General features: G+C 47.2%; 1 protein-coding gene across 2 annotated transcripts in view; it reads right to left on the bottom strand.

Annotated features, from left to right (window-relative positions):
* Window positions 1–25,642, bottom strand: part of ETS1 (ETS proto-oncogene 1, transcription factor) — a 434,342-nt gene that overhangs the window by 119,994 nt on the left and 288,706 nt on the right. The window contains exons 4-5 of one of the 2 annotated variants that reach the window (XM_077249415.1): window positions 5,399–5,564; window positions 5,211–5,293 (exon numbers count right to left, since the gene is read on the bottom strand). In XM_077249415.1, the coding sequence (XP_077105530.1) occupies window positions 5,211–5,282 (72 nt within the window). In that variant the 5' untranslated portion in view covers window positions 5,283–5,293; window positions 5,399–5,564. Of the gene's footprint in view, window positions 1–5,210; window positions 5,294–5,398; window positions 5,565–25,642 lie in introns of those variants that run through there. The other variant, XM_077249416.1, reaches the window with a different exon arrangement.

Raw genomic sequence — 25,642 nt, 5'->3', positions numbered from 1 at the left:
TGAGACGCCGGAGGACAGACACCGGAATGTAAGTATGTACTGTTTGTTTTTTTTACGTTTACGCTGGTAACCACGGTAAACATCGGGTTACTAAGCGCAGCCCTGCGCTTAGTTACCCGATGTTTACCCTGGTTACAAGCGAAGACATCGCTGGATCGCTGTCACACACAACGATCCAGCGATGTCAGCGGGTGATCAAGCGACGAAAGAAAGTTCCAAACGATCTGCTACGACGTACGATTCTCAGCAGGGTCCCTGATCGCTGCTGCATGTCAGACACTGCGATATCGTAACGATATCGCTAGAACGTCACGAATCGTACCGTCGTAGCGATCAAAATGGCACTGTGTGACAGTACCCTCACTCCCTAGAGAGGGAGACATATTGCAAAATGAACAACTCCACATAGTGATACCTATATACGTGAGAGAAATAAGTATAAAAGTCTACACACCCCTGTTACAAAGCCAGTTTTTTCATGAAAAAAATATTCCAAATAGAACTTTGTCACCTTTAATTCTGTACAAATCCTGAGGAACAAACTGAAATCATTAAAAGCGAGAAAATAAAACTAAAATAGTATTATTATTATTATTTATTATGCATAAGTGCATATTTATTATTATAGTATGGTTGCATAAGTGTGAATAACCGCTGATAATTGGGGATGTGGTTGTGTTTATAATTGGCCAATCACATTGATCCTCATGTTACACAGTAGTCACTACATGACCACCCTCATTTACAGCGATTCTGATTAGCCCCCATATAAAGTGTTGCTGCTCTAGGAGGATTTTCCTGACATTTTCTGGTCCATAAACAGCTGACAACACAGCAAAGGATCTCACTGTGTAGCATTATCAGTCAGGACAGGGGTACAAACATTTGTTCCAGGCATTGGCTATACTATGGAGTACTGTGAAGACGTCATCAAGAAGGGGCTTAAATTTGGCAGAACAGTGACATTACCCTAAAACTAGATGTCCCTCAAAAATTAATGAAAAGTCAAGAAGGAAATTCGTCCTTGAGACTGTCAGGAGGCCTTCTGCAACATTAATGGAGCTGCAGGAATTTCTTGCAAGTCCTGACTGTGTACTGGATGTGACATCAATCTACCGTATTTTTAATATGTCTCGTGCGTGGTGCAGGATGGCAGGACAGAAGCTGTCTTTAGCCATATTTCCCATAATTCAATAAGGTGCAAAGCCGATACCGTGCATTACCAGAAGATCACCATCCCTACAGTGAGGCACAGAAGAGGCAGCAATGTGCTTTGCGGCTTTTTTGGCTGTTGGAACAGGACTTTAGTCAACGTAAAGGGAATTATGAACAGTTTAACGTGAACATTAGCAAAATTCTCCTTTTCCCATGGTTGAGGACCATTTTCATACAACTAGTGGAGAGCTCACTCTTGATCTATGATTGGCCTTCACAGTTGCAGAACAGTACATTATACAGCAATGGTCAGAAATGACTCCATATCATCCTTTTCATCCCCCAAGAAAAAAGAATACAGACTTAAGTCTTAAATAATAATACAAGTGTGAAATCATCCTGAAGTCTCATCCTGCTAAGAATCCATCTGCATGTACATTGGGAGGAAAACAGAAAATAAAAATGAGAAGAGATGTAGCCTCATTCTCACCCAGTGTTAATGACACCTAGTTCCCTGCAGTCACAGCTCATGGAGGAGACGTAAATGTAACTATGAGGAGCAGTGCCCTCTCCTGTATCGCAGGTGCAATGCACACCCGTGAAGAGCAGCACCGCATCCACTGTCTCATTCTTCCCTCTACATACATATTTCTATATCTCCCCCTCTCTACATGCAATAAAAACATACAAAAGAACAAGAAGAAGAACACAGGACAAGAGAGACAGTCACTGTGTACATACATTACATTACTGGTCTTATGCTGATCCTGAGTTACATGTATTATACCCCAGAGCTGCACTCTCTATTCTGCTGGTGCAGTCACTATGTACATATATTACATTACTGATCCTGAGTTACATCCTGTATTATACCCCAGAGCTGCACTCACTATTCTGCTGGTGCAGTCACTATGTACATATATTACATTACTGATCCTGAGTTACCTCCTGTATTATACTCCAGAGCAGCACTCTCTATTCTGCTGGTGCAGTCACTATGTACATATATTACATTACTGATCCTGAGTTACATCCTGTATTATACCCCAGAGCTGCACTCTCTATTCTGCTGGTGCAGTCACTATGTACATATATTACATTACTGATCCTGAGTTACATCCTGTATTATACTCCAGAGCTACACTCACTATTCTGCTGGTGCAGTCACTGTGTGCATACGTTACATTACTGATCCTGAGTTATAATCTTTATTTTTTCCAGAGCTGCACTCACTATTCTGCTGGTGCACAGTGAATATTAAATGCTGACTAATAATGCTCCCAACTAGGTGAACCAAATAGGCATGCTAGGGCATATAGATGATGGATGTCTTACCGTCACAGAGTATTGAAAATGGACTGTCCTGAGTCCTACAGGGTGGCTCGTGGTAAGTACATCCAAGGTTGCATACGGCGCTCCGCCGGTGATGAAGGAGTGCGTTACACTCCGAAACGCGTTGGTTAGCTTTTTGTCCCAGTGAGGCCCCGTAGGCCTGTGACGTCACACGCTGCTTGGCAGCACCGGCCATCTTTCTCAGTGTAACCAGGGACGCCTCCGGCCGGGACGTTCCCTGGCTCTACACTGTCTACTGGCACCTTGTCCGTGGTCGGACAAGCACTATACAGTGTGCACCCACCTGTCCGCCACCTCCTGCAGGATCACCTCCACTATTAGACGTGCCATCTTCACCGGCGGAGCGCCGTATGCAACCTTGGATGTACTTAACACGAGCCACCCTGTAGGACTCAGGACAGCCCGTTTTCAATACTCTGTGACGGTAAGACATCCATCATCTATATGCCCTAGCATGCCTATTTGGTTCACCTAGTTGGGAGCATTATTAGTCGGCATTTAATATTCACTGTGTACTAGCCTATTACATCGGCCCCAACGTGTAACATTGGTTTTGCTAGGGGTAAACCAGGGACTAGTCTATATCCCAGTCAGCAGGAAGTACCTTTTAGACCCCTGTAGCGCAGTATTTTATCTTTTATTAGTTTGTTTGTCTTTTGGCAGAGTGGGCACAGACCTGCCTAAATACCTGCAGCACTTGGGCCTTTTTTGCTAGTAGCGCCAGTGTGTTCTAGTACTGTTTTTTTACATCCTGTATTATCCCCCAGAGCTGCACTCATTATTCTGCTGGTGCAGTCACTGTGTACATACATTACATTACTAATCCTGAGTTACATCCTGTATTATACCCCAGAGCTGCACTCACTATTCTGCTGGCGCAGTCACTGTGTACATACATTACATTACTGATCCTGAGTTACATCCTGTATTATACTCCAGAGCTGCACTCACTATTCTGCTGGTGCAGTCACTGTGTACATACATTACATTACTGATCCTGAGTTACATCCTGTATTATACTCCAGAGCTGCACTCACTATTCTGCTGGTGCAGTCACTGTGTACATACGTTACATTACTGATCCTGAGTTACCACCTGTATTATACTCCAGAGCTGCACTCACTATTCTGCTGGTGCAGTCACTGTGTATATACATTACATTACTGATCCTGAGTTACATTATGTATTATACTCCAGAGCTGCACTCACTATTCTGCTGGTGCAGTCATTGTGTACATACATTACATTACTGATCCTGAATTACATCCTGTATTATACTCCAGAGCTGCACTCACTATTCTGCTGGTGCAGTCACTGTGTACATACATTACATTACTGATCCTGAGTTACCTCCTGTATTATACTCCAGAGCTGCAGTCACTATTCTGCTGGTGCAGTCACTGTGTACATACATTACATTACTGATCCTGAGTTACCTCCTGTATTATACTCCAGAGCTGCACTCAAAATTCTGCTGGTGCAGTCGCTGTGTACATACATTACTGATCCTGAGTTACATCCTGTATTATACCCCAGAGCAGCACTCACTATTCTGCTGGTGCAATCACTGTGTACATACATTACATTACTGATCCCGAGTTACCTCCTGTATTATACTCCAGAGCTGCACTCACTATTCTGCTGGTGCAGTCACTGTGTACATACATTACATTACTGATCCTGAGTTACCTCCTGTATTATACTCCAGAGCTGCACTCACTATTCTGCTGGTGCAGTCACTGTGTACATACATTACATTACTGATCCTGAGTTATATCCTGTATTATACCCCAGAGCTGCACTCACTATTCTGCTGGTGCAATCACTGTGTACATACATTACTGATCCTGAGTTACCTCCTGTATTATACTCCAGAGCTGCACTCACTATTCTGCTGGTGCAGTCACTGTGTACATACATTACTGATCCTGAGTTACATCCTGTATTATACCCCAGAGCTGCACTCATTATTCTGCTGGTGCAGTCACTGTGTACATACATTACTGATCCTGAGTTACCTCCTGTATTATACTCCAGAGCTGCACTCACTATTCTGCTGGTGCAGTCACTGTGTACATACATTACTGATCCTGAGTTACATCCTGTATTATACCCCAGAGCTGCACTCACTATTCTGCTGGTGCAGTCACTGTGTACATACATTACTGATCCCGAGTTACATTCTGTATTATATTCCAGAGCTGCACTCACTATTCTGCTGGTGCAGTCACTGTGTACATACATTACATTACTGATCCTGAGTTACATCCTGTATTATACTCCAGAGCTGCAGTCACTATTCTGCTGGTGCAGTCACTGTGTACATACATTACATTACTGATCCTGAGTTACCTCCTGTATTATACTCCAGAGCTGCACTCAAAATTCTGCTGGTGCAGTCACTGTATACATACATTACATTACTGATCCTGAGTTACATCCTGTATTATACTCCAGAGCTGCACTCACTATTCTGCTGGTTAAGATTGGAAACAATCAGCACATTTTTGGACAGGCACACCCACACCTAAAAGCTTTAGTGGAGCAGGTAAATATTCCCATCATGAAATTACTGTAAGCTTTCTACAATGTCAATCCAGAAATCCATCCCTGTAGAAATACATTCAGCCTGGAATGGTGGGAGATCCGCGCTCTGACTTTCTTAGGAGAATCTTAGTAGATGGAGACAGTTTTGTACTCACCACGACTGCAGATGGCTGAAGCTGGAACATGGCAGAGCCATCAGCGGCTCGGGAGCTGTAGTAATAAGTCATGACCGGATCACCTGTAGTCAAACAAACCCCATGAGAACCAGTCACAGAGGCACAAAAAGCAGACAGATGATGGACCATAAACAGTGAGCCCCCCACATTCATCCCCAGCGACTCACACGGCCCTAGAATGGAGTCTGCGGTGGAGGACACCTCTCGGGGCAGTCAGGGACTCAGTGACATTCGGTGGAAATCAAATCCCATATCAGACTCAACCGCAGAGAGGAAATGTTAGAAACCTGAAGAAGTTTCCTTCCTTCCTCAGTGTCCGACTCGCCTTCTCTCCTAAAATATAGAGGGGAAAACACTTTCAGAGGCCAAGCAACAGCCAACAAGATGAGACCTGTAATCCATTAACTCAATTAAAGGTAATTAACAGGACAGTAATAATGTAAAATATTCATCTCATATGCAAAGAAACTAAAATTATAAAAAAAATCTGTGGATAAAATGTGAATGATAACACAGGTCTGCGACTAAAAAGCTGTTTGATTATTTTCATCTAATTTCCATGTATTTTGGTGTGCAGAAAACAAAAAAAAATTGAAAAAAATCCTGGACGTCAGGATTTGCCACAAAATGCAAAATTCTCTTCAAGTTTGGTATACCAAATACCCTTGTTTTCTGTGTCTATGGGACAGTCGAGACGGACAAAATCACTGGACCAAGAACAATTGGCAGCCGAGGGTGCTCACAGTTGGTGAAAAAAATGTCCTCCGAGAAACTTTGGTTCCTCCCCATAAAGTTCTTCTACCACCTCTCCACATAAAATTGGGATTGATGAAGCAATTCGTAAAATCCCTTCCAAAAGATGGAGAATGCTTCAAATACTTGGTCACCAAGTTTCCAGGCCTCTCGGAGGCAAAATTGAAGGTCTGTCGGACCAGACATTAGAAAGCTTATAGCTGATCAAGAGTTTATCAATACCATGACGCATCCTCAAAAAGAAGGGTGGTTTACATTTAAAGAGGTCGTAGAGAAATTTTTAGGCAATAACAAAGACCCTGACTACAAAAAAATCGTCGGACGAATGCTGAAAGCATTTCAAGCTTTAGGTTGCCTGATGAGTTTGAAAGTGCATTTCCTCCATTCCCACCTTGACAACTTTCCTGAAAATTTGGGAGCTGTGAGTGAAGAGCAAGGTGAAGGATTCCACCAGGACATTAAAGAGATGGAAAGAAGATACCAGGGAAGATGGAGCATTACAATGATGGCAGACAACTGTTGGACGCTTCAGAGAGACATTCCAGATGCTACTCACAAGCGTAAGGGTACTGTCACACAGTGGCACTTTGATCGCTACGACGGTACGATCTGTGACGTTCCAGCGATATCCATACGATATCGCTGTGTCTGACACGCAGCAGCGATCAGGGACCCTGCTGAGAATCGTACGTCGTAGCAGATCGTTTGGAACTTTATTTCGTCGCTGGATCTCCCGCTGTCATCGCTGGATCGTTGTGTGTGACAGCGATCCAGCGATGCGTTCGCTTGTAACCAGGGTAAACATTGGGTTAATAAGCGCAGGGCCGCGCTTAGTAACCCGATGTTTACCCTGGTTACCAGCGTAAAAGTAAAAAAAAAAAAAAAAACGTACATACTCACATTCTGGTGTCCTTCAGGTCCCTTGCCGTCTGCTTCCCGCTCTGACTGACTCCTGGCCGTAAGGCAGTACAAAGCACAGCGGTGACGTCACCGCTGTGATCTGCTTTCACTTTACGGCGGCACTCAGTCAGAGCGGGAAGCAGACGGCAAGGGACCTGAAGGACACCGGAATGTGAGTATGTACGTTTTTTTTTACTTTTATGCTGGTAACCAGGGTAAACATCGGGTTACTAAGCGCGGCCCTGCGCTTAGTAACCCGATGTTTACCCTGGTTACCCGGGGCCTTCGGCATCGTTGGTCGCTGGAGAGCGGTCTGTGTGACAGCTCCCCAGCGACCACACAACGACTTTCCAACGATCACGGCCAGGTCGTATCGCTGGTCGTGATCGTTGGAAAGTTGCAGAGTATGACAGTACCCTTAGGCCATGTGCACACGTTCAGGATTTTTCGCGTTTTTTTCACGTTTTTTCGCTATAAAAACGTGATAAAAACGCGAAAAAAACGCTAACCTATGCCTCCTATTATTTACAGTGTATTCCGCATTTTTTGTGCAAATGTTGCGATTTTTTCCGCGAAAAAATCGCATCGCGGAAAAAGAAGCAACATGTTCATTAAAAATGCGGAATTGCGGGGATTCCGCACACCTAGGAGTCCATTGATCTGCTTACTTCCCGCACGGGGCTGTGCACACCATGCGGGAAGTAAGCAGATCATGTGCGGTTGGTACCCAGGGTGGAGGAGAGGAGACTCTCCTCCACGGACTGGGCACCATATAAGTGGTAAAAAAAAAGAATTAAAATAAAAAATAGTGATATACTCACCTTCGATGTCTTCCCGCCTCTCAGCTGCATGCTGCCGCTTCGGCTCCTGTAGCTGGTGTGCGGTGAAGGACCTGTGATGACGTCACGGTCCTGTGATTGGTCGAGACCGGTCATGTGACCGCGACGTCATGGAAGGTCCTGCGCGCACACACCATCTATAGGGAACGGACGCCGCTGAGGTCTGCAGGTGAGTATAAGCATTTTTTTTTTTTTAATTATTATTTTTAAACATTCTATCTTTTACTATAGATGCTGCATAGGCAGCATCTATAGTAAAAAGTTGGTCACACTTGTCAAACACTATGTTTGACAAGTGTGACCAACCTGTCAGTCAGTTTTCCAAGCGATGCTACAGATCGCTTGGAAAACTTTAGCATTCTGCAAGCTAATTACGCTTGCAGAATGCTAAGAAAACCACGAAAAAACCGGAAAAAAAAACGCAAAAAAAAAAATGCGGATTTCTTGCAGAAAATTTCCGGTTTTCTTCAGGAAATTTCTGCAAGAAATCCGGACGTGTGCACATACCCTTAATGTACCAAGAGAAGCCTCACAGGGAAGAAGAATCAATTTTAGTGTGTGTTAGTGAGCTCATTGCAGTTAAAAAATGATTTTCATGAAACATTTGTAATAAAAAATTAATTTTATGAGTCTATTTTCATTTATTTTGAGGCATTGTCTTATTTAACATAGTTACTTAAATTGTCAGAAAACGTGATGTCCTATGACAAAACGGAGGTCATTTACGGATTCAGCGCACTTAAAAACATAAAGGTTACGTGGAATAACCAAAACAGCTCTTGAAAAAAATTTCTTTGCAGACATGTGTAATGTAAGGAAGGGCGATCAGTGCTCCATCACTGGGGCCGGTAGTCAGATCTGCTGTGATCAGCTCTCACAATGAGAATCTGCACAGATCTTCGCTTGGGCTGTCACTAAACAGGCGACAATCGCACAACCCAGAGGATAGAAAATGTAAACGCATCACTTTCTGCCTATGATCAGCAGCAATACATCAAATTAATCAGCATTTATAAATGGGCCGATACAAACTGGTGTAATGATTAATTCCACGGTTCTGTCCCCATACAGTGCGCAGTCTGGTTACAAGGGGAAATGTGCTGCTGACAATTATAGGGTCTGCGGCAATGATCCAATCAGCCAAAGAAAGAGCTCAATCAATCGCCAGCACGTTTACACTGGTCAACAATCAGGAAGGAGTGTAAAGGGGCCTCTACCCCTCCACTAGTTCCCTTCATGTCATTCTCTCCTACAAGAAGGCAATGTTCACTCCTGGAAGACTTTGTCTGATAAGGTCTTAACGGTACCATCGACTCTTTGCCATGGATTTTGTAGTGAACTACAAAGGGTGAACTCCCTAATGAAAGAATTAACCCACAGATCAATTTACACACAGAACGTTTCCTGAGTGCATAGAGAAGATTTTTCACATCTCATGTACTGAGCATACACAGTTTTAGGGAGATCACTGGAGCTGATGAACTCCGGTGACCTCTCTCACGGCAGCTAAGTAATTCACTGCGGGAGCGATCACCTCCTGTCAGTGTATCACCGGCTGTCACGTCACTGATGAGACTGCTCTCAAAGTGATCAGGATCGTTGTGGGACATTATGGATTATTATCTTCTCAGCGGCAGGTGAGGAATATTGTGGTTTATTATTTTATTTTTGTTGCAGGAGACATTGGCGTTGGTGGATTAGGCGTTGGATAAGTATGGTTTAATTAAGATTATTAAAGGAGCCTGTGTTATTATTTCAAATACAGGACTTTATTCTGGGTGTCTGTGTTTTTATACAATATCACTATGGAGTTACTAATGGATAGATGTCTTATTGATGCCTCTCCATTACTAACCTGTGGGCTCGATGTCACCTGACAATACAAAGGTGACATCAACCCCACAAATATGAACCCCACTAGCCACCGCTACAGGGCAAATGGGAAGAGCGCGGCTTAGTGCCAGATTTGGCGCATCTTATATATGTGCCTTTTCTGGGGCAGCTGAGAGCTGATGTTTTAAGTCTGGGAGGGGCCAATATACATGGCCCCTTCCTAGGCTATTAATATCAGCCCGCAGCTGTCTGCCTAGCCTTTGTTGCTTAGATTATATAGAGGGACCCTATGTCAATTTTATTTCTGGGGTCCCCATGTAAACTAGCCAGTAAAGTCTAAGCAAACAGCTGTGAGCTGATATTAATAGCCTGGGAACCTTTATGGCTTTTGGCTCCTTCCCAGAATATTAACCTCAGATGTCGGCTTTCCCTCTGCTGATTATTAAAATTAGTCGGGAGCCCACACAATTTTTTTTCTTTAAAATTAACAGTTGCTGTCTGGTTACAGCCTATGTACGTTTGTTCTGTTAACGCTCCTCTATAGGCTGGTGACAATGTGTGTGTTTGTGTTTACTTATCGGCTTAGTAATGAGGGTGTTGGGCTGACACCTTTTCATCACCAAGCCTACACCTAGGTGTTAATGACAGCTGCTGACACCAAGCCCTACTACTGCATCAGCATGTAAAAGGTGGTATTGAATTAAGTAATGACATCACAAAACTTTTTTAAAAAATATCTTTATTTAGGTCAAAAAAGCCTTTGGTGCTGCAAAACACGTTTTTTTTCTGCAGCATGTTTCCTGCCAAGAGATGCAGAAACCTTGCAGAAATTTCTGCAAGCAAATACTCAACGTGCGCACATAGCTACTCTGCAGTTGTTCTGTGCAGAAAATCCAAATCATGTGCATTCAGCAGAAGTCAGGAATGAGCAGACCTTTCTCTGATGAGGTTACTCTGGAATATGCGGACATTATGTTTCAGATTCTGGTAACATTTTCACTTTTTTATTAAATGTACAGCTTTGCTCTCTTCAGTTTTGAAATGCTGGACAATTGATGATATGACAAGTTATTTCCACAGTTTACCAGGCGGATGGGGTGTGTAAAAAGCAATCCACATTTCACCTCACTACTGCATGGGACAGTCACAGAAATGTCTGCATCATATCTCCCACACCTGGCCATAGCCGTACGCTTAGCCTGGGTTCAGGATGGAGCTTGTTCTCAGACCTGGATTAACTGCTCAGTGTTACTTAGCTGCCATGATCTCTGTTCTCATTCAGTGAATGGACATTGTATAAAGAGGAAGAATCCAGATAAAAGCCAGAGCAGCGGGCAATGTGGGGGGTGCAGGCAGCTGCAGCTCTTGTATATGTGCAGGGCACCCATGGGGTTGATGGTTTTCACTGTATATTTTCCCACCTTTCTCTTATATAAACAAAGAAAGCGTTCTGTAGATTTATGGCGTAATGGCTGTGAGAAGCTGGAGCCTTCTGTCCATTCATAAATGACTGCACCCCAGCACTGCCTCTGAGAAACCTGGTGCCGGGCTGGGAAACCACACTGTAGGCATGTGAAGACGACCCTGGGGTAAGGGAGTCTGGAAGAGAGGGTATGGATTAATGTGAGAGTGGACAAGCCGAGTGTGGAGGTGGGGGGCAGTCACCTGTGGTGGTGGGAGTACAGAGGAGACTTATAAGGAGAGGAGGTACGGAGGAAACTTATAGGGAGAGGGGTACGGAGGAGTCTTATAGGGAGAGGGGGTACGGAAGAGTCTTATAAGGAGAGGGGGTACGGATGAGTCTTATAGGGAGAGGGGGTACGGAGGAGTCTTATAGGGAGAGGGGGTACGGAGGAGTCTTATAAGGAGAGGGGGTACGGAGGAGTCTTATAAGGAGAGGGGGTACGAAGGAAACTTATAGGGAGAGGGGTACGGAGGAGACTTATAAGGAGAGGGGGTACGGAGGAGTCTTATAGGGAGAGGGGTACGGAGGAGACTTATAGGGAGAGAGGGTACGGAGGAGTCTTATAAGGAGAGGGGTACGGAGGAGTCTTATAGGGAGAGAGGGTACGGAGGAGTCTTATAGGGAGAGGGGGTACGGAGGAGTCTTATAAGGAGAGGGGGTATGGAGGAGTCTTATAATGAAAGGGGGCACGGAGGAGTCTTACAAGGAGAGGGGTACGGAGGAGTCTTATAAGGAGAGGGGGTATGGAGGAGTCTTACAGGGAGAGGGGGCATGGACGAGTCTTACAAGGAGAGGGGTACGGAGGAGTCTTATAAGGAGAGGGGGTACAGAGGAGTCTTATAAAAGGAGTGGGGGTACAGAGGAGTCTTATAAGGAGAGGGGGTACGGAGGAGTCTTATAAGGAGAGGAGGTACGGAGGAGTCTTATAAGGAGAGGGGGTACGGAGCAGTCTTAGGGTATGTTCACACGATCCTGATTTCAATCCTTTTTTTTTAGGACAAAAACCGCAGCTCTTGGCAGAAAACGCAGGTGCGTTTTTGGTGCGTTTTTGATGCGGTTTTTAGTGCGGTTTTTTGTGCAGTTTTCTCTGCAGATTGTCTGTGTTTGACACAAATAAAGCTTTAAGGCTACGTTCACATTTGCGGTGTGCGCCGCAGCGTCGGGCGCCGCAGCGTCGCCGCATGCGTCATGCGCCCCTATATTTAACATGGGGGCGCATGGACATGCGGTGCACTTGCGTTTTGCGCCGCATGCGTCACTGCGGCGCCCGCGTCCGGGCGCAGAGGACGCAGCAAGTTGCATTTTTGCTGCGTCCAAAATCAATAGAAAAAAGGACGCATGCGGCGCAAAACGCAGCGTTGTGCATGCGTTTTGCCGCGTTTTTGTTTGCGTTGTGCGTTGCGGCGCCGACGCTGCGGCGCACAACGCAAATGTGAACGTAGCCTAACTGCAGTGGGGGGGAAAAAAAAAAGAAATGATGTCATTTCCTTGTCCAACCCTTTTCTTCTTCCATCCTCCATTTTGGGACTAAACACCAAAATGAGTGGACGTGTTTTGAATGACAGCGCTCCGCAGAGTGCTGAGCGTAGGCCAGATCACAGCCCGCGGATCCAGCTCTATCCAGCTATTTAAGTCTACGTTCACATTTGCGGTCTGCGCCGCAGCGTCGGGCGCCGCAGCGTCGCCGCATGCGTCATGCACCCCTATATTTAACATGAGGGCGCATGGACATGCGTCGCACTTGCGTTTTGCGCCGCATGCGTCACTGCAGCGCACGCATCCGGGCGCAGAGGACGCAGCAAGTTGCATTTTTGCTGCGTCCAAAATCAATCAAAAAAAGGACGCATGCGGCGCAAAACGCAGCGTTGTGCATGCGTTTTGCTGCGTTTTTGTTTGCGTTGTGTGTTGCGGCGCCGACGCTGCGGCGCACAACGCAAATGTGAACATAGCCTAAGTGCCACGTATTTAAGTGCCACGTATCACGTATTTCAGTGCCACGTATTTCAGTGCCACATATTTCAGTGCCACGTATTTCAGTGCCACGTATTTCAGTGCCACGTATTTCAGTGCCACGTATCACGTATTTCAGTGCCACGTGCCACATATTTAAGTGCCACGAATTTCAGTGCCACGTGCCACGTATTTCAGTGCCACGTATCACGTATTTCAGTGCCACGTGCCACATATTTAAGTGACACGTATCACGTATTTAAGTGCCACGTATCACGTATAAGTGCCACGTGTCACGTATTTAATTGCCACGTATTTAAGTGCCACGTATCCCACGAAGATTTTCCATGGAGAACAGACACATCCAGAGACATGTCTGCTCTCCACGGCTGCAGCAACACACTGACAGGAGCCATAGTTCCTGTCGGTGTGTCACTGCGCATGCGCGAGCGAGTTTACCGGCGGTCATTGACCCCGGCACTCTCGCTTAACGGCAGTGCTGCGTGGGAAAGTTCAACGCAGCTGTACTGCCGTTAACCGAGACGCCGGCGCCATTGAGCTCCGGAACAGTACGCGATACACTGCTAGGAGCTTCGCTCCTGGCAGTGTATCGCCGGAGAGCAGGGGATTGGCGTGGGACACTCGTTTTATGGATTCTGCGGACAGGGAGTATGAATTTGATTTTTTATTTTGTGATTTTTTCCTGGAGGATCGAGGGCTTCGCCTACAAGTGTGCTGTTGGTGAGTATATACTCTATGTTATGTGTTGTATGTACTGTACTGTGTGTCATGTATGTGTATTGTGTGTAGGTGTTTTGTGTAACTTTACAATTGTGCTAAGTCGCCGGACACAGGGACAACTCTCCCATCCTAATACCGGATGGGAGTAGTAGTCCCATACGGCGACTTAGCACAATGGTGGCACTAGCGTCACATGGGGACACACGCACACACACACGCACACACACATACTCACACACATACATACACACACACACACACACACACACACACACACATACCAAATCAATCAAACGGCCGACACGATCCCCATGCGACGGTATGCCTCCATGTCTCTCCGCCCAAGCACTTCCACCCACGCACTTCCGGCCGCTTCCCCGCACTTCCGGCTGCAGCGGTTCTGCACCACAAACCGCAATAAAACCCGCAGATATATTTTTGATCTGCGGGTTTGACCTCACAATGGAGGTCTATGGGTGCAGAACCGCTGCAGTTTCGGGCAAAGAAGTGACATGCTCCTTCTTTTTTCCCGCACCGATTCATCGCGGCTTTTTAAGGGAAATTCAGGACCGTGTGCACAGTGGATCCTGTTTTCCATAGGGGTACATTGTAATGTACCCTGCATGGAAAACAGCTGCGGAACCGCAGCGGCAAAACCGCTGCGGTTCTGCAGTAAAAAACGCACTGTGTGAACATGGCCTTATAGGGAGAGAGGGTACGGAGGAGTTTTATAGGGAGAGGGGTAACGGAGGAGTCTTATAAGGAGAGGGGGTCCGAAGGAGTCTTATAAGGAGAGGGGGTCCGGAGGAGTCTTATAGGGAGAGGGGGTACGGAGGAGTCTTATAAGGAGAGGGGGTACGGAGGAGTCTTATAAGGAGAGGGGGTACGGAGCAGTCTTATAGGGAGAGAGGGTACGGAGGAGTTTTATAGGGAGAGGGGTAACGGAGGAGTCTTATAAGGAGAAGGGGTACGGAGGAGTCTTATAGGGAGAGGGGGTACGGAGGCCTCTTATAAGAAGAGGGGTACGGAGGAGTCTTATAGGGAGAGGGGTACAGAGGAGTCTTATAAGGAGAGGGGGTACAGAGGAGTCTTATAAAAGGAGAGGGGGTACAGAGGAGTCTTATAAGGAGAGGGGGTACAGAGGAGTCTTATAAGGAGAGGGGTACAGAGGAGTCTTATAAGGAGAAGGGGTACAGAGGAGTCTTATAAGGAGAGGGGGTACGGAGGAGTCTTATAGGGAGAGGGGGCATGGAGGAGTCTTACAAGGAGAGGGGTACGGAGGAGTCTTATAAGGAGAGGGGGTACGGAGGAGTCTTATAAAAGGAGAGGGGGTACAGAGGAGTCTTATAAGGAGAGGGGGTACAGAGGAGTCTTATAAGGAGAGGGGTACAGAGGAGTCTTATAAGGAGAGGGGGTACGAAGGAGTCTTATAAGGAGAGGGGGTATGGAGGAGTCTTACAGGGAGAGGGGGCATGGACGAGTCTTACAAGGAGAGGGGTACGGAGGAGTCTTATAAGGAGAGGGGTACAGAGGAGTTTTATAAAAGGAGAGGGGGTAAAGAGGAGTCTTATAAGGAGAGGGGGTACAGAGGAGTCTTATAAGGAGAGGGGATACGGAGGAGTCTTATAAGGAAAGGGGGCACAGAGGAGTCTTATAAGGAGAGGGGGTACGGAGGAGTCTTATAAAGAGAGGGGGTCCGGAGGAGTCTTAAAAGGAGAGGGGGTCCGGAGGAGTCTTATAGGGAGAGGGGGTACGGAGGAGTCTTATAGGGAGAGGGGGTCCGGAGGAGTCTTATAAGGAGAGGGGGTCCGGAGGAGTCTTATAGGGAGAGGGGGTACGGAGGAGTCTTATAAGGAGAGGGGGTACGGAGGAGTCTTATAAGGAGAGGGGGTACGGAGCAGTCTTATAGGGAGAGAGGGTACGGAGGAGTTTTATAGGGAGAGGGGTAACGGAGGAGTCTTATAAGGAGAAGGGGTACGGAGGAGTCTTATAGGGAGAGGGGGTACGGAGGCCTCTTATAAGGAGAGGGGTACGGAGGAGTCTTATAGGGAGAGGGGTACAGAGGAGTCTTATAAGGAGAGGGGGTACAGAGGAGTCTTATAAAAGGAGGGGGGTACAGAGGAGTCTTATAAGGAGAGGGGGTACAGAGGAGTCTTATAAGGAGAGGGCTACAGAGGAGTCTTATAAGGAGAAGGGGTACAGAGGAGTCTTATAAGGAGAGGGGGTACGGAGGAGTCTTATAGGGAGAGGGGGCATGGAGGAGTCTTACAAGGAGAGGGGTACGGAGGAGTCTTATAAGGAGAGGGGGTACGGAGGAGTCTTATAAAAGGAGAGGGGGTACAGAGGAGTCTTATAAGGAGAGGGGGTACAGAGGAGTCTTATAAGGAGAGGGGTACAGAGGAGTCTTATAAGGAGAGGGGGTACGAAGGAGTCTTATAAGGAGAGGGGGTATGGAGGAGTCTTACAGGGAGAGGGGGCATGGACGAGTCTTACAAGGAGAGGGGTACGGAGGAGTCTTATAAGGAGAGGGGTACAGAGGAGTTTTATAAAAGGAGAGGGGGTAAAGAGGAGTCTTATAAGGAGAGGGGGTACAGAGGAGTCTTATAAGGAGAGGGGATACGGAGGAGTCTTATAAGGAAAGGGGGCACGGAGGAGTCTTATAAGGAGAGGGGGTACGGAGGAGTCTTATAAAGAGAGGGGGTCCGGAGGAGTCTTAAAAGGAGAGGGGGTCCGGAGGAGTCTTATAGGGAGAGGGGGTACGGAGGAGTCTTATAAGGAGAGGGGGTCCGGAGGAGTCTTAAAAGGAGAGGGGGTCCGGAGGAGTCTTATAGGGAGAGGGGGTACGGAGGAGTCTTATAGGGAGAGGGGGTCCGGAGGAGTCTTATAAGGAGAGGGGATACGGAGGAGTCTTATAAGGAAAGGGGGCACGGAGGAGTCTTATAAGGAGAGGGGGTACGGAGGAGTCTTATAAAGAGAGGGGGTCCGGAGGAGTCTTAAAAGGAGAGGGGGTCCGGAGGAGTCTTATAGGGAGAGGGGGTACGGAGGAGTCTTATAAAGAGAGGGGGTCCGGAGGAGTCTTAAAAGGAGAGGGGGTCCGGAGGAGTCTTATAGGGAGAGGGGGTACGGAGGAGTCTTATAGGGAGAGGGGGTCCGGAGGAGTCTTATAAGGAGAGGGGGTCCGGAGGAGTCTTATAGGGAGAGGGGGTACGGAGGAGTCTTATAAGGAGAGGGGGTACGGAGGAGTCTTATAAGGAGAGGGGGTACGGAGCAGTCTTATAGGGAGAGAGGGTACGGAGGAGTTTTATAGGGAGAGGGGTAACGGAGGAGTCTTATAAGGAGAAGGGGTACGGAGGAGTCTTATAGGGAGAGGGGGTACGGAGGCCTCTTATAAGGAGAGGGGTACGGAGGAGTCTTATAGGGAGAGGGGTACAGAGGAGTCTTATAAGGAGAGGGGGTACAGAGGAGTCTTATAAAAGGAGGGGGGTACAGAGGAGTCTTATAAGGAGAGGGGGTACAGAGGAGTCTTATAAGGAGAGGGCTACAGAGGAGTCTTATAAGGAGAAGGGGTACAGAGGAGTCTTATAAGGAGAGGGGGTACGGAGGAGTCTTATAGGGAGAGGGGGCATGGAGGAGTCTTACAAGGAGAGGGGTACGGAGGAGTCTTATAAGGAGAGGGGGTACGGAGGAGTCTTATAAAAGGAGAGGGGGTACAGAGGAGTCTTATAAGGAGAGGGGGTACAGAGGAGTCTTATAAGGAGAGGGGTACAGAGGAGTCTTATAAGGAGAGGGGGTACGAAGGAGTCTTATAAGGAGAGGGGGTATGGAGGAGTCTTACAGGGAGAGGGGGCATGGACGAGTCTTACAAGGAGAGGGGTACGGAGGAGTCTTATAAGGAGAGGGGTACAGAGGAGTTTTATAAAAGGAGAGGGGGTAAAGAGGAGTCTTATAAGGAGAGGGGGTACAGAGGAGTCTTATAAGGAGAGGGGATACGGAGGAGTCTTATAAGGAAAGGGGGCACGGAGGAGTCTTATAAGGAGAGGGGGTACGGAGGAGTCTTATAAAGAGAGGGGGTCCGGAGGAGTCTTAAAAGGAGAGGGGGTCCGGAGGAGTCTTATAGGGAGAGGGGGTACGGAGGAGTCTTATAAGGAGAGGAGGTACGGAGGAGTCTTATAAGGAGAGGGGGTACGGAGGAGTCTTATAGGGAGAGAGGGTACGGAGGAGTTTTATAGGGAGAGGGGTAACGGAGGAGTCTTATAAGGAGAAGGGGTACGGAGGAGTCTTATAGGGAGAGGGGGTACGGAGGACTCTGATAAGGAGAGGGGTACGGAGGAGTCTTATAGGGAGAGGGGTACAGAGGAGTCTTATAAGGAGAGGGGTACAGAGGAGTCTTATAAGGAGAGGGGGTACGAAGGAGTCTTATAAGGAGAGGGGGTATGGAGGAGTCTTACAGGGAGAGGGGGCATGGACGAGTCTTACAAGGAGAGGGGTACGGAGGAGTCTTATAAGGAGAGGGGTACAGAGGAGTTTTATAAAAGGAGAGGGGGTAAAGAGGAGTCTTATAAGGAGAGGGGGTACAGAGGAGTCTTATAAGGAGAGGGGATACGGAGGAGTCTTATAAGGAAAGGGGGCACGGAGGAGTCTTATAAGGAGAGGGGGTACGGAGGAGTCTTATAAAGAGAGGGGGTCCGGAGGAGTCTTAAAAGGAGAGGGGGTCCGGAGGAGTCTTATAGGGAGAGGGGGTACGGAGGAGTCTTATAAGGAGAGGAGGTACGGAGGAGTCTTATAAGGAGAGGGGGTACGGAGGAGTCTTATAGGGAGAGAGGGTACGGAGGAGTTTTATAGGGAGAGGGGTAACGGAGGAGTCTTATAAGGAGAAGGGGTACGGAGGAGTCTTATAGGGAGAGGGGGTACGGAGGACTCTGATAAGGAGAGGGGTACGGAGGAGTCTTATAGGGAGAGGGGTACAGAGGAGTCTTATAAGGAGAGGGGGTACAGAGGAGTCTTATAAAAGGAGAGGGGGTACAGAGGAGTCTTATAAGGAGAGGGAGTACAGAGGAGTCTTATAAGGAGAGGCGTACAGAGGAGTCTTATAAGGAGAAGGGGTACAGAGGGGTCTTATAAGGAGAGGGGGTACGGAGGAGTCTTATAAGGAGAGGGGGTACAGAGGAGTCTTATAAAAGGAGTGGGGGTACAGAGGAGTCTTATAAGGAGAGGGGGTACAGAGGAGTCTTATAAGGAGAGGGGGTACGGAGGAGTCTTATAGGGAGAGAGGGCATGGAGGAGTCTTACAAGGAGAGGGGGTACAGAGGAGTCTTATAAAAGGAGTGGGGGTACAGAGGAGTCTTATAAGGAGAGGGGGTACGGAGGAGTCTTATAAGGAGAGGGGGTATGGAGGAGTCTTATAGGGAGAGGGGGCATGGAGGAGTCTTACAAGGAGAGGGGTACGGAGGAGTCTTATAAGGAGAGGGGGTACAGAGGAGTCTTATAAGGAGAGGGGTACAGATGAGTCTTATAAGGAGAGAGGGTACAGAGGAGTCTTATAAGGAGAGGGGGTACAGAGGAGTCTTATAAGGAGAGGGGGTAGGGAGGAGTCTTATAAGGAGAGGGGGTCCGGAGGAGTCTTATAAGGAGAGGGGGTACAGATGAGCCTTATAAGGAGAGGGGGTACAGAGGAGTCTTATAAGGAGAGGGGGTACAGAGGAGTCTTATAAGGAGAGGGGGTACAGAGGAGTCTTATAAGGAGAGGGGGTACAGAGGAGTCTTATAAGGGGAGGGGTACAGAGGAGTCTTATAAGGAGAGGGGGTACGGAGGAGACAAGCAGCAGCTTACTTTGATCTCTCCAGCGTCTCAGCTTTATGATGGGTTTGGGTAGACAGCGGTTGGCTGCCAGACGGTACGGTACGTCGCAATTCGTCGTGCGTCGTACGACGCTAGTGTGAAAGTAGCCTAACCCACATCAAAGCAAAAACTAGAAAACCCTGAAGGCTCTCCCCTACAATGCTACAAAGTGACAGCGTGGCTGGCAATTCCAAGGACCCAGAGACTTAAATGCGTGATCTTGATCCTCAGATCAAAAATTTTTAAGTCATTATGATTTTTTTTTTTACAGACTGTATGACCTTAAAAAAAAAAAAAAAATCGCAGACCTGTGAGCAGTCCCATTGTGTAAAATGTCTGTGTCATAGCGATGAAAGCCACAGCTAGAGCACATTCGGGAATAATGACCGTCTGAATGAGGCCTAATGTGTGCGGGCCCCTGTAGGAGCTCCCACAATGCACTGCGTCTGGTACAAAGCAACAAGTAACATTTTTGGCTAAATATGTTACTGGAAATGAATGTGGGAAACAATCAGCAAAAGAAAAGTAAAGAAGACTCAAAGATTCACATTCATTGGCTGCGTCTTCCCCCGAGGAGTTGTTCACCGGTGCCGTAATGGAAAATAATGCAGCAAGATAACAATGATTCTTCTCCATACAGCGCCTGGTGATCAGAAATGACAGAGACATCATTCTCTGCTGCCACAATCCATCGGTTCCATGTAAAAGCTCACAATACAGAACAAGCTCCAGAGGTCCGGTCCCTGAGGAGCACTGTGTGATGGCGGAGTGATGGAGGAGGACGCTGGAGAGACCCAGGCAGGGGCTACATGGCTGCTACCTGGCAGCACAGTGGAAGTGGATGTGGTTGTGTTACCGCCACCATCACAAGCATGCAGCAAAAGAATCCAGCAGCTTTGATTCATTCGCAACTTGGTGGTTGCAATACAACTGCATTCACTTCCATTATGTGGCGGTTTAGCAGCAGCAGATTGCAATCCTCGGCAGTAAGATACGTGATGGGGCCAAAGTCTCCCGGCTGCCGCGGTAAATGTCCAGCTCTGCTAACTCTCCAATGATGCAGGATTGAGCCAAGACCTGAAATACACGATGTGGCCATCAGAGGAGCTGTAAAGGGAGCAGCGACAAGAGGTGCAGGGGTGGAGCATAAGGGGCTCAAAAATTCCCTTTAGCCTATATGAAAAGACCAATGCTATGAAAGCCTTGCTGCAATAACTGGGGGCCCCATTGGTGCTTTGTATTGGGGCCCATGAGCTTCTAGATCTACCACTGGAGCTGTATAATATGGGGTTGCTGAGATTCTGGTGACATGACTGCATCACTAATGGCAGGGCCACTTTCTTATAATAGGAAAATTGAAGGGATTTACGTAGCAGAGATCCTAAAGATGGCGAGGAACTGAAGCACAACGTCATGCAGATTACTGTAATCTATAAGTGTGGACCTGCGATACATCACCATGTGTGTCCCCCTCGGTGCACGGTGGAGCTGCTCACAGGTCGCCCGGTGGTCACATCTCTGTCTGTCAGCTCCATCTTTACACAGGGTGATGTATGGTGGCCCTTATCTGGGTATTGGGGTGCCCGGGATGTGCTCGGTGTCACTCATTCTGTAGCGCTGTCAGGATGTGAGCCCACTGTGCTCTGCACAATGATGGGCCCCGTGGATACACCGCCTGGCGGTATGCATCTCTCCATCATTACACACGGTGATGTATGGTGGCCCTTATCTGGGTATTGGGGTGGCCGGGATGTGCTCGGTGTCACTCATTCTGTGTGTCTGTCAGGATGTGAGCCCACTGTGCTCTGCACAATGATGGGCCCCGTGGATACACTGCCTGGCGGTATGCATCTCTCCATCTTTACACACGGTGATGTATGGTGGCCCTTATCTGGGTATTGGGGTGGCCGGGATGTGCTCGGTGTCACTCATTCTGTGTGTCTGTCAGGATGTGAGCCCACTGTGCTCTGCACAATGATGGGCCCCGTGGATACACTGCCTGGCGGTATGCATCTCTCCATCTTTACACACGGTGATGTATGGTGGCCCTTATCTGGGTATTGGGGTGGCCGGGATGTGCTCGGTGTCACTCATTCTGTGGCGCTGTCAGGATGTGAGCCCACTGTGCTCTGCACAATGATGGGCCCCGTGGATACACCGCCTGGCGGTATGCATCTCTGCATCTCTCCATCTTCTCCACCTTTTCCTGCCTCTCTGAGCGTCATCACTGCCCCAAGCCTCCAGTGTAAAGGAAAATAAACTGCCATTAAGTGTCTTTTGTGCCGCTTGACTCAGACGGCCGGACCCCCTGAATGCTCGGAAGCCCCGTCTGCCTAAAAATAGCAGCGTTTCACTTCGCCTTAGATCCTTGTAGCAGTTTCAGGGCAACATCTGCTGACCGACTTCCTCCAGCAGGAGAATTTTTTTGGCCTTGTATCAAAGGCAAAAGGCACAATAGTCCAAAACTCACAAAAGAATCTGCACCTTCCTGCAAAAACATTAACCCCTTCAATCACATGACGACAGGATGAAAAATGACCCCTGAGCCACACGGCCATCCTCCCGATATACAGCAGAATGGAGAAGATGTAATCCAGTGAGGCCTAATATGGCCCGTGGCTCCTCTGATGTGTAACTGGATATGGCCACTTCAAGCACTTTGTAGATAGGTCTACAGGGTCCCGGGGGAGGGCGATGACCGGCTGCGGTGGGAGAGCGTCTGTCCACGTTCCTCAATGGGTCATAATGTGTAAGGAGTGAAACATTTAAGTAATTTTATTAGTTTTTTTGAGTCACACAGTTAATACTTTAGAGCACATCTGTCAAGCCCTGGCCCGCAGGGCGAATATATTTGGACCCATTATACAATTATACTGTATGGAGAATTATGTTGGGTTATTATACTGTATGGAGCACTACATGGGGCCCATTATACTGTATGGAGCACTACATGGGGCCCATTAAACTGTATGGAGTACTATGTGGGGCAATTATATACTGTATGGAGCATTATATGGGGCCCATCATACTGTATGGAGTACTATGTGGGGCCATTATACTGTATGGAGCACTATGTGGGGCCATTATATACTGTATAGAGCATTATATGGGGCTCATTATACTGTATGGAGTAATATGTGGGGCCATTATACTGTATGGAGCACTATGTGGGGCTCATTATACTGTATGGAGTACTATGTGGGGCCATTATATACTGTATGGAGCAGTACATGGGGCCCATTATACTGTATGGAGTACTATGTGGGGCCATTATACTGTATGGAGCACTATGTAGGGCCATTATATACTGTATGGAGCACTACATGAGACCCATTAAACTGTATGGAGTACTATGTGGGGCAATTATATACTGTATGGAGCATTATATGGGGCCCATCATACTGTATGGAGTACTATGTGGGGCCATTATACTGTATGGAGCACTATGTGGGGCCATTATATACTGTATAGAGCATTATATGGGGCTCATTATACTGTATGGAGTAATATGTGGGGCCATTATACTGTATGGAGTACTATGTGGGGCTCATTATACTGTATGGAGTACTATGTGGGGCCATTATATACTGTATGGAGCATTATATGGGGCCCATCATACTGTATGGAGTACTATGTGGGGCCATTATACTGTATGGAGCACTATGTGGGGCCATTATATACTGTATAGAGCATTATATGGGACTCATTATACTGTATGGAGTAATATGTGGGGCCATTATACTGTATGGAGCACTATGTGGGGCTCATTATACTGTATGGAGTACTATGTGGGGCCATTATATACTGTATGGAGCAGTACATGGGGCCCATTATACTGTATGGAGTACTATGTGGGGCCATTATACTGCATGGAGTACTATGTGGGGCCATTATATACTGTATGCAGCACTATGTGGGGACATTATATATTGTATGCAGCTCTACGTGGCATCCATTATAGGGCATGAAGTACTATGTGGGGCCATTATACTGTATGAAGCACTATGTGTGCCCATTATATTGTATGGAGCATTATGTGGGGCCATTATACTGTATTGAGCACTATTTGGGGTCATTATACTGTATGGAGCACTATGTGGGGACATTATATATTGTATGGAGCTCTACGTGGCGTCCATTATACTGCATGAAGTACTATGCAGGGCTATTAAACTGTATGAAGCACTATGTGTGCCCATTATATTGTATTGAGCATTATGTGGGGCCATTATACTGTATTGAGCACTATTTGGGGTCATTATACTGTATGGAGCACTATGTGGGGACATTATATATTGTATGGAGCTCTACATGGTGTCCATTATACTGCATGAAGTACTATGCGGGGCCATTATACTGTATGGAGCATTACCTGGGAGCATTATTCTGTATGGAGTACTATGTGGGGGTCATACTATATGGAGCACTATGGGGGACCATTATATTGTTTGGAGCACTATATGGGGCCATTATATACTGTATGGAGCACTATGTGGGGACATTAACGTATATATTGTATGGAGCACTATGTGGGCCCATTATATTGTATGGAGAACTACGTGGCATCCATTATACTGTATGGAGCATTACCTGGGACCATTAAACTGTATGGAGTACTATGTGGGGTCTTACTGTATGGAGCACTATGTGGAACCATTATATTGTACGGAACACTATATGGGGCCATTATATAATGTATGGAGCACTACATGCTGCCCATGCTATTGCATACAAAAGAAAGAGGGTGGTTCGCCAGCGAAAACAAATCCAATTAAGAAAGAAAAAAAAACCTTCTTTATTAAAGTTGTAAAAACGGAAAAAAAGCACTGGTTAGCATGAAAGTTAACAATACAACTGATGCGCTTCAGCTAGAAGCCTTAAACATGGTATGAAGCTACATAAAAAAGGGTTCTTTACTTTTAATTGCATTGGTCTTCACTCTTCCCTTTTACCTCTGCTATCCATTAAACTGTATGGAACACTATGTGGGGCAGATTATACTGTACTAGATTGTGGCCCGATTCTAACGCATCGGGTATTCTAGAATATGTATGTCCACGTAGTATATTGCCCAGCCACGTAGTATATTGTCCAGCCACGTAGTATATTGCCCAGTTACATTGTATATTGCCCAGTGACGTAGTATACAGCACAAAGCCACATAGTATATTGCCCAGTGACGTAGTATATTGCCCAGTGACGTAGTATACAGCACAGAGCCACATAGTATATTGCCCAGCCATGTAGTATATTGCCCAGTGAAATAGTATACAGCACAGAGCCACGTAGTATATTGCACAGCCCATGTAGTATATTGCCCAGCTACGTAGTATATTGCCCAGCCACGTATGACACAGGTTAAAAAAAAAAAATAACCATATACTCACCTTCCGCAGGCGCGTTGTAGCTCTGTCGCCTGTGTGGGGTGCAGGCGGTAGCTTCCGGTCCCAGGGTGTGATGACGTCGCGGTCACGTGACCGTGTCGCGGTCACATGACCGTGACATCATGGCAGGTCCTTGTCGCGCAGGACCTGTGATGACGTCGCAGTCATATGACCGTGTAGCGGTCACATGACCGTGACATCACGGCAGGTCCTTTCCGCGCAGGCCTTGTGATGACGTCGCGGTCACATGACCGTGACTTCATGGCAGGTCCTTCTGCCAGACCATCCTTGCCACCGGAACGTGCCGCTTGCATCGCGAGGAGCGGGAAAGGCGGCGTAGATGAGTATATAATCATTTTTAATTTTTTAATTATTTTTAACATTAGATGTTTTTACTATTGATGCTGCATAGGCTGCGTCAATAGTAAAAAACTTGGTCACACAGGGTTAATAGCAGCGGTAACGGAGTGCGTTACCCGCGGCATAACGCGGTCCGTTACCGCCGGCATTAACCCTGTGTGAGCGGTGACCGGAGGGGTATATGCGGGCGCCGGGCAGTGAGTGCGGGGAGTAAGGAGCGGCCATTTTCTTCCGGACTGTGCGCGTCGCTGATTGGTCGTGGCAATGGTCGTGGGCGTTTTGCCACGACCAATCAGCGACTTGTATTCCATGACAGACAGAGGCTGCGACCAATGAATATCCGTGAC

This window comes from Ranitomeya variabilis, chromosome 4, assembly GCF_051348905.1.
Source record: "Ranitomeya variabilis isolate aRanVar5 chromosome 4, aRanVar5.hap1, whole genome shotgun sequence".
In the NCBI taxonomy this organism is placed as follows: domain Eukaryota; kingdom Metazoa; phylum Chordata; class Amphibia; order Anura; family Dendrobatidae; genus Ranitomeya; species Ranitomeya variabilis.
Note: the sequence above shows the minus strand (reverse complement) of the source record. Positions and strands in the feature narration are given on the sequence as shown.